Source organism: Pygoscelis adeliae, unplaced genomic scaffold, assembly GCF_000699105.1.
Source record: "Pygoscelis adeliae isolate BGI_AS28 unplaced genomic scaffold, ASM69910v1 Scaffold57, whole genome shotgun sequence".
Classification (NCBI taxonomy): Eukaryota; Metazoa; Chordata; class Aves; order Sphenisciformes; family Spheniscidae; genus Pygoscelis; species Pygoscelis adeliae.
Window position 1 is genome coordinate 15,133,879 of NW_008825615.1, and position 15,134 is coordinate 15,149,012.

The window sequence follows — 15,134 nt, forward strand, 5'->3', positions numbered from 1 at the left end:
TATTATACACTATTGTACCTGTGCATTTTTAACTTGAAGATTTCAAAACTCTCTCCAGATACCGATAAGTACCTGCACAAGAGGGACAACTCACACGCAAACATGGTTCCCTGCCAGGTTCTCACAGGACACAGCCCTGGAGGGCACCAGAGTGGGGTGAGACTGAAAGATTTGTATCTGAATACCAGAGGCTGGAGGAGTTACAGGGCTTTGCAGTAGGGATTCCTTATCTCTAAGTGGAGTTGGAGGGAAGGAGATGCACACAAGCCCAGCAGTGCATCGATTTTCCTTGGGCTGCCTTTTCCCAGGCCAAGTTCAACTTCTCATGCAGGGCTAGTCTACCATGGAATTGGCTGGGCATTTTCTGCCAAAATGATTTTTCAATGAAAAACAGTAGAAACAGAAAAATGAAGCTTTCTGCAAAACATTTTGATGTCTCTTGCAAACTCTCACTAGTCATTTAGAAATTTAAAATGAAGTGTTCAATCATAAGAAATCCCATCCGTAACTGGAATATTGTGTTTTCTGACCTTGATGTTTCATTTTGGATCACTTCCATAAAATATTAAAATGTATTTCACTATCAGTGCACTTTGTGGCAATCATGTTAAGAGCCTCTATTTTCTGCTGTGGGCTAATCAAGCTCTGCATTTCCTCACAGGGCTAATTTCACTATAGGTGATTACGAGAGCTGGTGGCCAGCAAGGGTACCAGGCCGGTAATGAAGACTTGAGGCATGAGAACCACAGCCTACACACCCATAGAGTAAGGCAGCAGAGGAGACAAACATCATCTAATCACATGGATTAGAATTATCTGCTTTGAGTTAGTTCATATAACCCAAAAGATGCATACTGATTTCTGGAGTATTTAAATGTTTTCAAATTTTCATTTGTATTGGAAAGGAAATTTCAGAATTTCCAACACAAGTGTTTGAAATTTCCCTCAGCATATTGACTATGAACTATTTATGGACTCACAGAAATCGAGTCATTGCTTAGAAGAGACAACGTTTCCCTGCCCCAGAAAGGGGCTTATTGCTCATTGACTCATAACAGCCGAAGAACTTTAACTGCTTTCCAGGCGAGAGTGTGAAACGAAATGGATATAATTTTCAGAGCTGACCTTTCCCCCACATATTTTCTTCCCAGATTAGCTGCAAAACTGAAAAAGCCCTGTTTTCCGAGTAAGCTTCTCATGCAACAGAGATCTGTATGTATGTACCTTAGCTACTTTAAATCCAAACCACAAACTTTGACTGAATTTTCAAGAGTATACAAGTGTAACTGTCACCTACTATAATAAAATTTGTATTAAGATCATATTCTGCCTATCGTATAACTACTAAAATGGTAGCCACTGTTTAATTAAGAAAAAGAGAAAGCTAGTACTGTAATTTACAGTTTATCATATATGACCTCTTCATCAACGTTCAGAACACTTTGGCAAAAAGGAAAAAACCCACTAATGCCTTGAAGTTCATAACATCTTCGTAACATAGGTAAATACTGGCTTCTTTAGTTCAAGCTCTAAGTACATGCTTGGAATTTCACCAGAACTAATTACAGTTTATACATTTTTCTAACATATCTGGAAGTGGAGTTAATTAAGGCTGTATTTCAGAGTACACATTATATCAATACCTGCAATAAAAGTTAAGTGAATTCTAATTGTGCCAATTTGTACTTTAAAATGTAGAGTTCCCAAAGGTTCATCAGCTCACTGTTTACTTTTCCTTGATACATCAGAAGAGTTCTTTACAATCTAAAAAAGCAGCAGAAATTGTCTAGAAACATCTGTGTTCAGTGAGGTCTAAGATACAAATTTCTCTATAGCTCTGGGTGTTTTGGTATAGTTTCCATTAGTTATTACTTTTTTTCCTTCAGACTTTGTTTTCTTGCTGTCTTCAATAAAAAGTGTACAAGTATCATTTTTGTTTCTCACAGGTGACATGCCCACCAAATCTTGTTTGATATTTTTCACTCAATAGTATATTTCTGCTTTTGCTGTTAAAGCAAAAGCTTTTGCTTTACTTCTGAGTGGCTTCTGTTCTTTGTAAATTTTGTCTTTTGTTTTTATTACTATATCACAAGCAAAGACATGTCCACAGGTTGCAGTTCCCATTTGCCAAATCATTAATAGAGATTATTTTTTGACATTCCCATTTTATATGGTTTTAAATTCCCCTAGAAATGGAGTTGTATCCAGTCCAAATCCACTCATGGATCAGGATCCTAGCATGAAAAGCAGTCTTCGAGCCATAGCAAGCTTGCCCCCATCACCATGGGGCATGTTATAGAATCCCATTCACAAACCAACAGAGACATTAGAAGCAGGTACTAGGAGTGTAGTAGTATTTGGGCTGTTGTGTTTCCTTTGCTTGTTCTCCTAAGATGTGTGTTCACGTATTAATCTGAAGATACAGAAGTCTAAGATAAAGACATCTTAGAAATGAGGTGTTAGCTGGGGCCAGAATTTCTATTATATTTGGTATTGGTTTGTGTATTAAAAATGTCTGTCTGAAATCCACTATGCAGAAAACTAGATGCAACCATCCTAGAAAGCCAGGCATAAGACTGAACCGAAGTTTTATATTATGTAGAGACTTCTAAGAATGAAGACAAAGCATTTTAAAACACTTTTTGGTGCTTGAGCCTGACTTAAACTATCTCAGCAGAGACAGTCTGTATAAATGAAAAGGCAAAAAGCAACAGAAGTGGCTGTAAATATGTTCCAAGAGGAAAACTGGACACTTCCGGGCACAGCGTTCACTGGGAAGCACATGTGGATTTCTAAGTATGGAAAGTGCCCACTGGGGTTTGATCCTACTGCGTTCAAGAAAACAACTTTTTGTGTGCGTGTTTTCTAAATGAACAGAAGTACACCAAAAAAATACCAGAGTCCTACCATCAACAGCTTCTCCTAGTGGAAATAAGACAGCAAGGCTCTCAAAATCCTGGACCGCATCAAAAGAAGCGTGGCCAGCATGTCGAGGGAGGTGATTCTGCCCCTCTACTCTGCTCTGGTGAGACCCCACCTGGAGTACTGCGTCCAGCTCTGGAGCTCTCAGCACAGGAAAGACACGGACCTGTTGGAGCGGGTCCAGAGGAAGGTTACAAAAATGATCAGGGGGGTAGAGCACCTCTCCTATGAAGAAAGGCTGAGAGAGTTGGGGTTGTTCAGCCTAGAGAAGAGAAGGCTTTGGGGAGACCTTCTTGCAGCCTATCAGTACTTAAAGGGGGCTTATAAAAAAGATGGCAGCAAACTTTTGAGCAGGGCCTGTTGTGACAGGACAAGGGGGAACGGCTTTAAACTAAAGGGGGGTAGATTTAGGCTAGATCTAAGGAAGAAATTTTTTATACTGAGGGTGGTGAAACACTGGCAGAGGTTGCCCAGAGAGGTGGTGGATGCCCCATCCCTGGAAACATTCAGGGTCAGGTTGGACGGGACTCTGAGCAACCTGATCTAGTTGAAGATGTCCCTGCCCACAGCAGGGGGGTTGGACTAGATGACCTTTAGAGGTCCCTTCCAACCCAAACTATTCTATGATTCTATGAAATTACCTAACTACCCAGAACAAAATGAATGACAGGAGTGGCTAGCAGAGTTCTTTCCAGGCAGTGCTAGACTTAAGAGATCTCCATGTTAAGTGCATGCTGCTGTGTCTGCTGTTGAGCCTAAGCTACCTTCATGTTCTGTTGGTAATTTGACGGCTTTGAAGAAAGCAATTGGTTACCAAGTTATGATCCTTCTAAAGTGCTTTAGGAGAAATACCTTTCTTTAAAGATGAGCTGAGCATGGACTCTAGAGGCATTTTCTGCAGGCATTATCAAACTAAGTCCAAAGTGATAGAAATGTCATCTCAGTATGATATGATTAAAATAGCTCACTAAGCCCAAGCAATGCCATAAAAGAATAAAGAAAGAAGACACAACAATATTAAGCATTAATATTTCCCAACAAGAAGGTCCGATTTGTAGCACAGCACTAATGAACTGGCTTGGTTGCCTCTGATTTCTTTTTCTACACTAAAGCAATTGTTCTGGATCACAGATAGTAGAAGGTTGATCAACCACAATACACCTACACAAGTACACCATTTAAATATCAAAGTTTAAAAGAGAGAAATAAACTCTCTTCTAGAAATAAAAACAGCTGGGATGTCTGGGAGAAAAGTGCTTTTCCATGGCAACCTTGAAAGGCTGCCACGTTCACAGAATGTCAATTCCCACTATGCTAGTATTAATCAAATACGAACTCCAATGAGTAGGAGATTGTATGGTGGGGTAAACACCACTGATTTCATTCAAAAAATAATAAAGATTCCCTTTAAATATTCTGCTTACCTATGAGCCTGCAGACCTGCAAGTGATTATGAAAGGTTGACACTTCCCACACGACAACATTTAGTGATGTCAAGAAAACTCGATTTAGGTCCAGGAAAAACATTAAATTGCCTCAAGCCCAAAGCTGGACATTAAAGAAAACTTGTCCCCTGCAAGCTTGGACCTTTACTCTTGTAAGTAATGTCCGATCAGGTACAGAAATTGTAATTTTTTTTAACATTTCTCATACCATTTGCAAAAAGCCAGTTCCCTCCAATCCATTTTCAAGGCTGTGCAGCTAAATATTTATCAGACAGGGAGATTTTTACAGGGATGTACATGAATCATGTGCTCAGCCCTTGCTGACAGAAAGAAAAGGCAGTTTGAAAGTCAGTAGGGACTGAGAGGTGGTCCCCAGCTGAGGGAGCTACACCCGCTCATCCCCTGCCTCTTCACTTGGGCAGGTCATTCCTTTCTCCTTCAAAATGAGAGCTGGTTTCCCAAAATCTAATGCTCTCTTCCCTGACAGATATTTACATCGATTGTGCCTCCATATGAATCATAGAATCATAGAACAGCCCAGGTTGGAAGGGTCCAACCTTTTGTGGGAAAGGGAGCCTAGATGAGATTATCTAGCACCCTGTCCAAAGACATCTTGAAAACCTCCAGTGATGGGGACTCCACCACATCCCTGGGGAGGTTCTTCCAGTGATTGATTGTTCTCACTGTGAAAAAATTCTTTCATATAATAAGATGAAACCTCTCCCAGTGCAAGTTGTACCCATTGTCCCTTGTCTTCTCCATGTGGCTCCCTGGGAAGAGAGAGCCTCCATCTTCTTTGTAGCCACCCTTTAAGTACTGGAATACTGTGATGAGGTTCCCCCGAGCCTTCTCTTCTCCAGGGAGAAAAGAGCTAACTCCTTCAGTCTTTCCTCATAGGGCAGGTTCTCCAGCCCTTTGATGATCTTTGTGGCCCTCCTTTGGACTCTCTCCAGTTTGTCCGAATCTTTTTTGAACTGTGGGGACCAGAACTGGACAGAGTACTCCAGGTGCAAAGTTGTGCTCTTCCACCCTACACAGTCCTCTGTTAAAAGCTGGAGGGTTTCCCAGCAGAAACACGCTTTGGAGTTAACCACAGAGCTAGATGTTACCTCAGGTTCTCCATCACTGCAATAGTTGCACTGAAGTCCAACTTCCTGAGCTGTTTTATTCCAATCAAAAGGAGAAGGAACTCTTTTTATAATAAAAAGTTCAACTCCTGTAATTATTCAAGACCAAGGAGTGTAAATAAGAGCAGCAGCACCTGGTGCCTGGGGGGGCAGAGTGGGGAAGGAGAGGACAAGGGAGATGACAAGGCCAATAAGAACAGAATCAGATCACTTGAATGGGCAACATTTTTATATCAGAAGCAGCCTGTGCACAGATGAGAGGAGAAAGCCTTCTCTGCTCTTCTCCAAGCAGAAGGACAGACACAATACTTTGGTTCCCGCTGCCTCATCCCATCAAAGCTAAAACCACATTGTGAAATTATTTGGGGCACAACTTATGGATTTCATCACTCTGAACAGTTATAATCTACAAAAGTGTCCAGGACTATCTTTCAGCTTCATCTGTGTAATTCCATCAGCTATAAAGATTCAGGTACTTGGTGGAGCTTCAAACAAAAACAACCCAGCACTGGGTCCAGTCTGCCTAAACACCACCACAGTGTCCTTTCAATAAAGCTTTTCAGATAGAGACAGCTGTTATTTTCTTACGCCCTGAGCCACCAAATGAAGTGATATTGGTTTTAGGAACTCACCATATCTAGCCTCCCTAATATAAGACACAGGTGATCATTCTGTTTTTTCCCATATCCCATTTCCCTTTTCTGAGGGAACACTTGTTTAAGGTAATTTTTTAATGAAAGCACAGGTGAAGAGTAGCAACTCCATTCACTGGAACGTCCATTCTCAATAGTGTATTTACAACATATTTTAAATGATTGTAAGAATTTATGGCAGCGGGTTTTGCCCTCTAGTGGAAGATGACGCAAAATACAACATACAGTTAGAAATGTAACATATATAGATTGACCATGTGGACATTGACCATGTGTTTACTGGATGGCTGGAGAGACAGCAAGCAAGTCACAGTGCATATTATCCCTTATCCCAAGGGATGAGGAGTGGAGAGGGGGAACTCCAGGGAATTTACAGAGATGACGGTCCAGGTTAGGTAGAGAATGGAAAGAAATTCCCATGATGTCAGGATGTTGTTTATGGAACAGGTCTAACGGTTTGAAATTTCAACACCTGATACTGTGTCTACTGTACTGTGTTTTCTGTTACTTCAATTATTTATGACAATAAATTAAATAATTTCTTTTTAAACACATGAATAGCTCAGACTGTAGTTGGGTGGTGCAGAAGACAGGGTTATTGAAAGAAATAATAGGCAAATATTGTCAAGGTTTTTATCAACATATATTGACTCAAATGTTAATTATTAATCATGTGAATAAGATCAAAATTAATCTTCCTTTGGTTATGAAAGAATGTTAATACTATAGACCGAAACAGAAACATTAAAAAAATTATTCTACATGGTGAATATTTACTTCTTGTGTAAATAAACCTCTGTTTGTATTAAACTAGCCCAGTATTGACATCTGATTATTCTGTTTCCCAAAGTATTGAGCCACACCTACCTAGAGAGTGACATCAGTTCAGAAATACAATATGTTTTATTAAAGGTATTTACTAGCACTACCAGTAATGCTTAAAACTCTTAGCTACCTTTGACAATTGAGTTTTCCATTTTATATCAGTTAACCTTATCTTCATTGGCTGAGACTTTAAAATTATTGCAAATAATTAAATAATTAAAATTATTCTAAACACTAGGAAACAATCAATAGTAAATTGAGTTATACTGAAAATTCTCCAGTCTCAAAAAAAATTTCATCTCAAAATATTTGTCATTCTCACCAATCCTGCTTCAGAAGATCTAATTATTGAATTTTTTGTACCTATCATGGTTAACATCATAGATTCCCATGGTTTTTCACTAAATCTTATGGGATGAAAGAGAGAACTTGCTACATTAACTAAATTAAGGGATGCATTTGGAGAAACACAAGCATTATCATTGCATGTGGTCTTGACCAAAGTCAGGAGCCTCTTTCACTTACACAATGAGCGGGATGGCAGTAGGAAGTCAACCAGAAGCCCAAATGTGTGAACTTTTTTGCTTAAATTGTCGCAGCAGGTCAGTACTAGGGCCTCATCTAAAACACAGCCCTCCCAATTAGCTCGCTGACAACATAACCATTCAAAATGCTGCTGCAGAAGTATTTGAAGTAAAATTAAATGTTCCTCTGAGGTTTTCTTTGATAGAATACAGCCCTCTTCAGTGAATTCTGGGCTATGGATAATGCTGCTCAACCCTGGAAAGTTGCAGACTTAAATAAAGAGTCAGAGTTCAATATGGAAATAAAAATATATAAAATATACATAATATATAAAAAATTAAAATATAAAATATAAAATATAAAATATAAAATAATATAAAATATAAAATATAAAATAAAAGCTGTTTACAGATGTGTGAAGCTTACAGGAAAACCATGTGAAATACCTTTGCTAACAGCAGACAGTAAAAAATGTCCCAAGTAAGAGAGCAAATTTATGTTATATAGGGAAATGGAAGAAATCAAAGAGATGATGTAGCTTTGGTATTTACATTGCACAGGAAGAACCTGTTAACATCAGAGAGGTGTGGCTGTATCAGTTTGCAAAGCTCACAAAGGTTGCTTGGAATGACAAAAGTTCCTTGAGATAAAAAATTGTGGATGAAGAGGCCTCGTAACCATCACCATATGGGTGGAATGCAAATACAGAGGCTGGGCTGTCCTATGACCTCTGCATTCAAGAGAAGAGTTTTGGGTGCGCAGTGCTGTGGGAAATCAGACTAGCAGCAAAATTTCCTTATTTCAGCAATTATTCAGCAAGAATATCCCTGTTCAAGAAAACAGCTAATGATATACCATAAAATTACACTATCTTAATTATCTTCAGACAACTTTTCCCTGCCTTATTTGCCTTCCTATACAGATTTCTGAGTTTCTAGCAGTGTTTTCATCAGCAACAGCAAATACCCATTTTCATTATAAAAACTGGCTTCAGCAGTCACATGAACTGTTTGTTTGTTCATGTGAATGCCCTGCAATGAACCAGGAAACTCGTCGAAAAATACTTGATCATAAAATCATTGCTGCCTAAATAAACATAAGAGCCCAGTTTAGTAAAAATTGAAACAGAACAAAACCCAGTCTAGCAGATATGAAAATGTGCTTTTGTTCAGGATGCCTCAAAGACAGAATGGAAGGTTGGTTTTAGTTTGAGTTTGAGTTTTAGTTTTAGTCCATCCTAATAAGTGGGCAAAATGGTAAATTCTATAAATCCCACAGGATGGAGAGGCCAACTTCAGACACTATTGACATCGCCTATTAACCTAAACTATGTTTCTAGTCAATGGGGAAAGGCGTTTCCAGGCATTTCTTCAGAGTCTGACAGCTGACCAACATGCATTCTCTGCAGAGGTGATACTTCTCTCCAAAGCAGTCTCGGCTCCCAGTGTGCCTAAAACTAGTAATGTGTGTTTCATCCTGGTGCTTCGCCTGATGAGGAAAACATGACATAGCCTAAAGAAACAGCACCTAATGCCTGTGTTTTAACCTCTTGCGTCCCAAATAAAACACACTGTACATCTTGGAGTGGGATTATCTCTCCTGGCGTAAAGGTTTGAACATTTGCAGCCAGATTCTGTGTTAGAAAAAGAAGACATGGGAGGAATGCATCTGAGGGGTCCAAACAGCATCTTCTATGGACTTCCACAACTGATGCTTTTCTAACACCAGACAGGGGCTCTCTTGAGGTATTATAAATACCTTGTGCCAGCTGCTCTTTGAAAAGACTTCAGTTAAGACATAGGGCCCAGTTTTCACCTTACAAAACTCATTAGCCAGCCTTGTCACCCACACACCTTGGACTACAGAGATTTTGTCCAACTTCTTCGCTGCTGTTTCAAGGAAGACACAAATGTCAGCAAGGGTGCAATTCCCTTTGCATTGGCAAGAGACAACTGCTTGTCAGGATGACAGATAAAGCCACTGGAAAAGCCTGTATTTCTCTCAGGTTAGCCTCCCTTCCTTCAGTCCCCAAGAAAAAGTAGCCCATTACCTTACTATGGGTAAATGTTAAAAGTAATCTGAGCATGAGGGATGAAATAGATTATTCCTCCTTTAGAGAACAAATAGCTTGAATGAAGAGTGGTGGGAGCCTTGTCCTGGCTGGTCTGGAGGGAACAAGCCCTGATAAGAGCTATGCCAAGGGAAGGAAAAGCAGTAATATCTCCAGGGACACTGGAGACACAGGCTTATCTGAGATGCATCTCCCAGAGCACCTTCCAGCACTGAATCCACTGACTCGCTGAATTCTGCCTAGAATTAAAAGGGTAAAAGCCTGACAAAGCTCTTGAATCACACCACACTTGACGCTCACCTTATTGTACAAAGAGTTGTGACTGTAAGGGCTATAGGGATTCTCATGAACGTCACACGTGATGGAAGACAAGTGGCTGAAAGGTCCAGGTTTTAGACAGTCAGCGAGGGAGACGGACGGAGGACGCAAAGGGGACTTAGTTGGAGGGATCAGTTTAGTTGGATACAGAGGGTGTAGGAGAGCAGTCTCCTATGAAAAAAAGAAAAGTAAACAGAAGCAGATTAATGGATGCAAAAAAGAAGCTTTGGACTGAAAGCAAAGTGCTTGTCTTGCACTTTTTTTACATTTCATAGGGCTTGATGATTAACTAGGAAAGATAGTCTACCTTCATGCCAATACAACTGCTCTACACTAAGCGCTTTCATCGGCATGAAAGCACACACACAAAAACCTGCTGTAGATGTCCCATTAAACCAGTTTTACACTTTGACTGTGGTCAGTGCATCTCCCTCCTGCAGCTGAACTGATGCTCAAGTGACAGAAAAGGAAAGCCCAGAAGGATCTTGTGCTAGGATAAAATGGCCACCTTTTGGGACATTTTCTGAGAAGGTGGATTGGAAGTAAAACCAGTCTGAAAACAGTGTCTGAGAGGTATGAAGAAAGTCTGCCTTATCTATGTACTAACAGGAGCACTTCAGGCTTTTTAACAAGACTCTAACAAGCATTTTCAGCCATTTAAGAGTTAAACCAGTGAAGGTGCACATACAATATATTTCACTACTGCAAGTTGTCAGCAGTTTATAGTGTTTCTGGTTAAAGAAATCCAATATGTATGTGGGGTTTTGCACCTAAAGGATAAAATCATTTTTAAAAATTGATTTTTAAAAGATTTGGGATAGAGTCAAGGAGGCATACCCAGCTCTTGGCACGAATCTTGTGGTTAGGTTTTGTCAAGGCCGTTGTTGACACAATACATCCCAAATTCTCACCCGCTTGGATGGCTGAGTCTAGACCAGAAACTCCCCTGCGTGCTGTGCCTTTGAGCTCAAGACCCAGAAAATTTGTGACAAGAGCTGTGATTAGTTCCAGCAGAAGCTAATGTATCGCCCGCTAAAAGAGTGAGTGTGAGCAAATGAGTGGATCAGAGCCCGGCAGCAGTGAGAGCGGCTGGAAGGGGACGAGGCAGCAGTCACTTCACACCGACCTTGCCTCCTGCTGCTCCGCCTCAGAGGCACCAGCCCTACTTCTTTTAATGATAAACCTTGGCAAAGTGGCCTCACAGCTTCATGCCAAGCGTAACTAATATCTCTTTAGTTCATCCTTATCTTGCTCTTCCATTGCCCAAAGTGGTTTGTTTTTTTGGATGACAAAGGAGCTTATGTACATTCTTGTTAATAAATATTTGCAAGCGCATGAATTCTCTAACATTCATTATGAGTTGTTTTCATATTACTATGTAATGAAATGCCCTATTTTTTCCCCAAAAAAGATTCTGTTTCCCCAGTTTGAAATGAAAATTTTCATGAAGCCATCACGTCAGTGCTGCTCACGAGTTACATATACTTCCAGTATGTTTTATGGTGCTTTTTTGAACAAATTGGAGCATACTTGCAAAATTCCTGAAACATTACTGAAATGTACTAAGCAAGAGGAAAAAAATTCTTTCTTATGATGGGGAAATTACCATCTCCAGTAAGGGCATCTAAAAATGTAGGAAGCTTAGTACTGTCAGATTGGAACCTCGGAAATACTATGCTCTGTCTGTAACAAGTGTTTGATGGGGGAATATCCACTGAATAGCCAGTGCTACAAGTTGTATATATCCTCAGGAACAAAAAAAAAAAAAGAAGGCAGCATAAGCTAATATGAGAAAAAACCAAAATAAAATGGAATTTTTCCCTGGTTTATAAATTTTATTGGCACACCAGTGTCAATCTATATACAGAGTACCCAGAACACAGATAAAAAGAGCTATCTGTGAGGTGAGCTACATCCTTTTCCGACAATCTTTACTAATTTAGAAATCTCTTTTTGTCTCCATCCATTACTCTGGATTATCTGCATGAGAACAGCTGCCTGTTAAAGCAAAAATTACTATTTTTTTACAAGGGAAATGGCCTTTTCCACATAGGGACATTTCTTAATGAAGTGAAAAGCAAACAATCTACGTTGTTGTGCAACAAAACATGTGTTCAACACAGGGATGTGAAGCTGAAGGTCAGTAGTTATGGCTGGCTGCATCATTATGTCTCAAACTGAATGTCACACACATAGTCACCAGTGCTCAGTGTCACACTGGGAGGTTTGGCAGGGAGGGGAGGTACTGCAGACATCTAAGAAAAATCAAAAGAGAGAAGTTAATAAAGCTGATGCTGTCTGGAACCTCACCTAGTCTGTACCACCCTTGAAGATGCAGCCTGAAAGAGTCTGTCCTTTCAAGATGGGCTGGGTGAAGGAGGGGCAGCAACGTCACCTAGGGAGGGTGTTGTTGGCAATGGTGTTAGAAAGAAAGGAAAAGAAAACGCAGAGAGAGGGAGAGAACAGAAATGTAAGAGCTAAACTTCCCAGCAGGACTGGGAAAATCTCCAAAGAAAACCAGGGAAAATCAGTAACAGTATGAGCAGTTTTGCCTTCAGCCGCAGTAGATGCCTGCTAAGTTTTTATTCGAGGGTAAGTGGAGTAGCACCGGGTATTCAACAGAAAGCAGAAGGCCTAGCTGCTAGTCTCCTAGTTTTAATCCACAGCTCTCATATCCCGTGAGAGCAGTCCTGATTTCAGGGTAATATTGGTGGGAACACCTCCCACTCTTTAGAAGCTAGCCTCTGTGCAGCCAAAAATGCTAACTACTGAGAGCAGGTGAAGGGGGAGAATGAGTGTCCTTATAGGCTAACAACCCCGTGGTTAGAGACCACCACTGCAAGTTTCAAGCTGTTGTCTGGGCAAGGATCCCAGTTTCACGGGCAGTGCTGCAGCCCTCTTACAGGCACTAAAACCCCTCAGGAGAGTTTAGAGATGCTGTAAGATTGTGAACATGTGGGCACCCAAGTCTCCTCCACAAGTCCCATAAGTCCCCACAAGGGACTTATATCAGCACCATAAACCTACTCTGAGAGGCAAGAGCTGAAATTGTAAGCATGTGCTGTGACATAAGCATGTGTTTTAGTGTTTTGTCTAGATCTGGCTATTATAATGCTATTAATTATTATATCAGACCACCACTAGAATCATATAACCATTTCTCACACAAATAAAACCAGTTCCTGTTAAGTCAATGAATCCATCTGAATACAGGCCTAAGTAGTTCCATTTTCAGAACAAAGATGCCTTAATAGAGGACTCCCCAAAATAACAAGTATTTTACAGCAGCCTGAAGTATTTCTTAGATTAGGATAAAAATGCTAATTTATCAGTACTTAAAAGCATATGTAATTGTTCTTTTAAATAAAGGAAGCAAAACCGAACATATTCATTGTGAACTTAACTTTTCCATCTATCAAAGTCAGTGCACTATTTGTTTAGTTCATTTTAATTCACAGCTTTTATATAAAATAATTTTGGCTTTTGTTATAACAACCACATTTATTCACAGACTTACGATGTCCTGAGTACTTCAGTAATATGTACCATAAGTAATTTATAAGGTGTAAGTTGATCTGTTTTCACAATTAGCTTCAAATGTCAGAAAGCTTCTGAGTATGGCGATAACCCCAGGTTTGCATTTGCCTGAAGATACAAAGTTTGGTGATTGCATCATTCCTTCATCAGAAAAACTATAGCCAGCAGAATCAGTGCCCAGCCCTGATGAAAGGGAGGTATGAGCTGCCCCTGCCTTTGCAGAGAGGTCCTGCTGAGGTGGCCTAGACCAGAAGTTCTCTAGCAGCAGCTCCCGGTCAGTTCTCCTCTTTCATCCCAGCCGAATGGCAGCACAGTGCCTGGGCATCAGAAGGTTTTCAGTAATTTAAAGCATGAAAAACTCACTATGAACTCGCATGTAGTCTCTGAAGTCAAATATTCACTGTCAACCTCAGAAGTTCAGAGACAAATTGTAAATAATCATTTGTATTCATTTTTTCTTATATTTTACAGAAACTCTACATTCTATAGAAACCTGAGAAACCTTCTGATGCCAGCCATACGTGTTGCTGGAACCCACTGATGTTACAAATAAATCTTTCTCTCTTTGTAATGCTGCAGTACTCTTGAGAAATGCCAGGAATGTCCTGTCCTACAGGAAGTCAGAGCTATGGGGAGGAATGGAAAGAACTAAAATGACAATCTTAAAAAAAATCAGTTATAAAAGGAAGAAGAGAGAACTGCCATTGCTAAAGTCACTGCCTAATGTGACTAGAGAGGCATAGAAGTAAGAGAAATCCAATTAGTAAGGTATTTTATTCACATCACGTCTGGCAAGAGGACTACTGTCTTCCTTTTACTACCCTACAGATGGAAGATTCAGAACGTAGTGGATAGGTTAATAATAAGCTCCTACAGGGACATTCAGATTATGTATTGCAGTTAAGGTTCAATTCACAATAATGCACACAAACACAAATGCACAAGAAAAGGCTGACAGAATCATTTATCTGGGGCTTCTCTGAGATAATGCCTCATACAGGTCAGCAAAGTTCAAGATCTGTTTTTGCAAAGTGATCCTATGGCTTTATGCAGAGGTCTGTGGGAGAAGACAGCACTTTTGCTGCCCCATGCGCTGCCTGTTAATGCCCCTCATGTGCAGTAGAAAAGCAGTTCCCTCAAGCCGTGGAGTGACCCGAATACGGACCGCAGGGAGCTATGCACTGGGGAGTGACACAGAAACTCACTGGGGCTCTTCCGCAGTCTCCCTTGGAGAGGGAAGAGTGAACCTTGCCCAGTCCTCATTTCTCTTTAGAGAGGATTCGGGTCTGGACCCCAAATGGAGGAAGCGCTTTCTAGTAGATTTGTTCCAGACACCTGCTTGACAGGCGAGCACAGGATTTCCACTTTCTTTTGCATAGTGTTTCCTATGGACATCATTAAAAGACCCCCTCCTCAACATATGGGTTTTTAGATCACCACAAAAAATGTCCCTGTAGAAAGCCCAGCTGCCCATCTCCAGCCTGGAGACTCTCCTCCAGGAGCCAGGTGCCCCTCGGGGAATCATCTAGCTTTGCAAAGAACAAGACACCAGGACAAAATAAGGATCTAAGATTATTCCATCATCTTTAAAGAAACTAGCTGAGGCTACAAAATCCTTCAAAGAGTTACTCACCTGCTCAACATCTTGATCACTGATTTCTTCAAGGTACTTTTTAAAAGGATTGGGTTGATAGGGCTCCTCCTTTTGCTG

At 40.4% G+C, this 15,134-nt stretch overlaps 1 protein-coding gene across 1 annotated transcript in view; it reads right to left on the bottom strand.

Moving 5' to 3' along the window:
- The window catches only part of MLIP (muscular LMNA-interacting protein), a 119,191-nt gene that overhangs the window by 15,206 nt on the left and 88,851 nt on the right, over positions 1-15,134 (bottom strand). Inside the window, exons 12-13 of the mRNA XM_009333256.1 lie at positions 15,057-15,131; positions 9,869-10,057 (exon numbers count right to left, since the gene is read on the bottom strand). Coding sequence (XP_009331531.1) covers positions 9,869-10,057; positions 15,057-15,131 — 264 coding nt within the window. The remainder of the gene's footprint in view (positions 1-9,868; positions 10,058-15,056; positions 15,132-15,134) is intronic.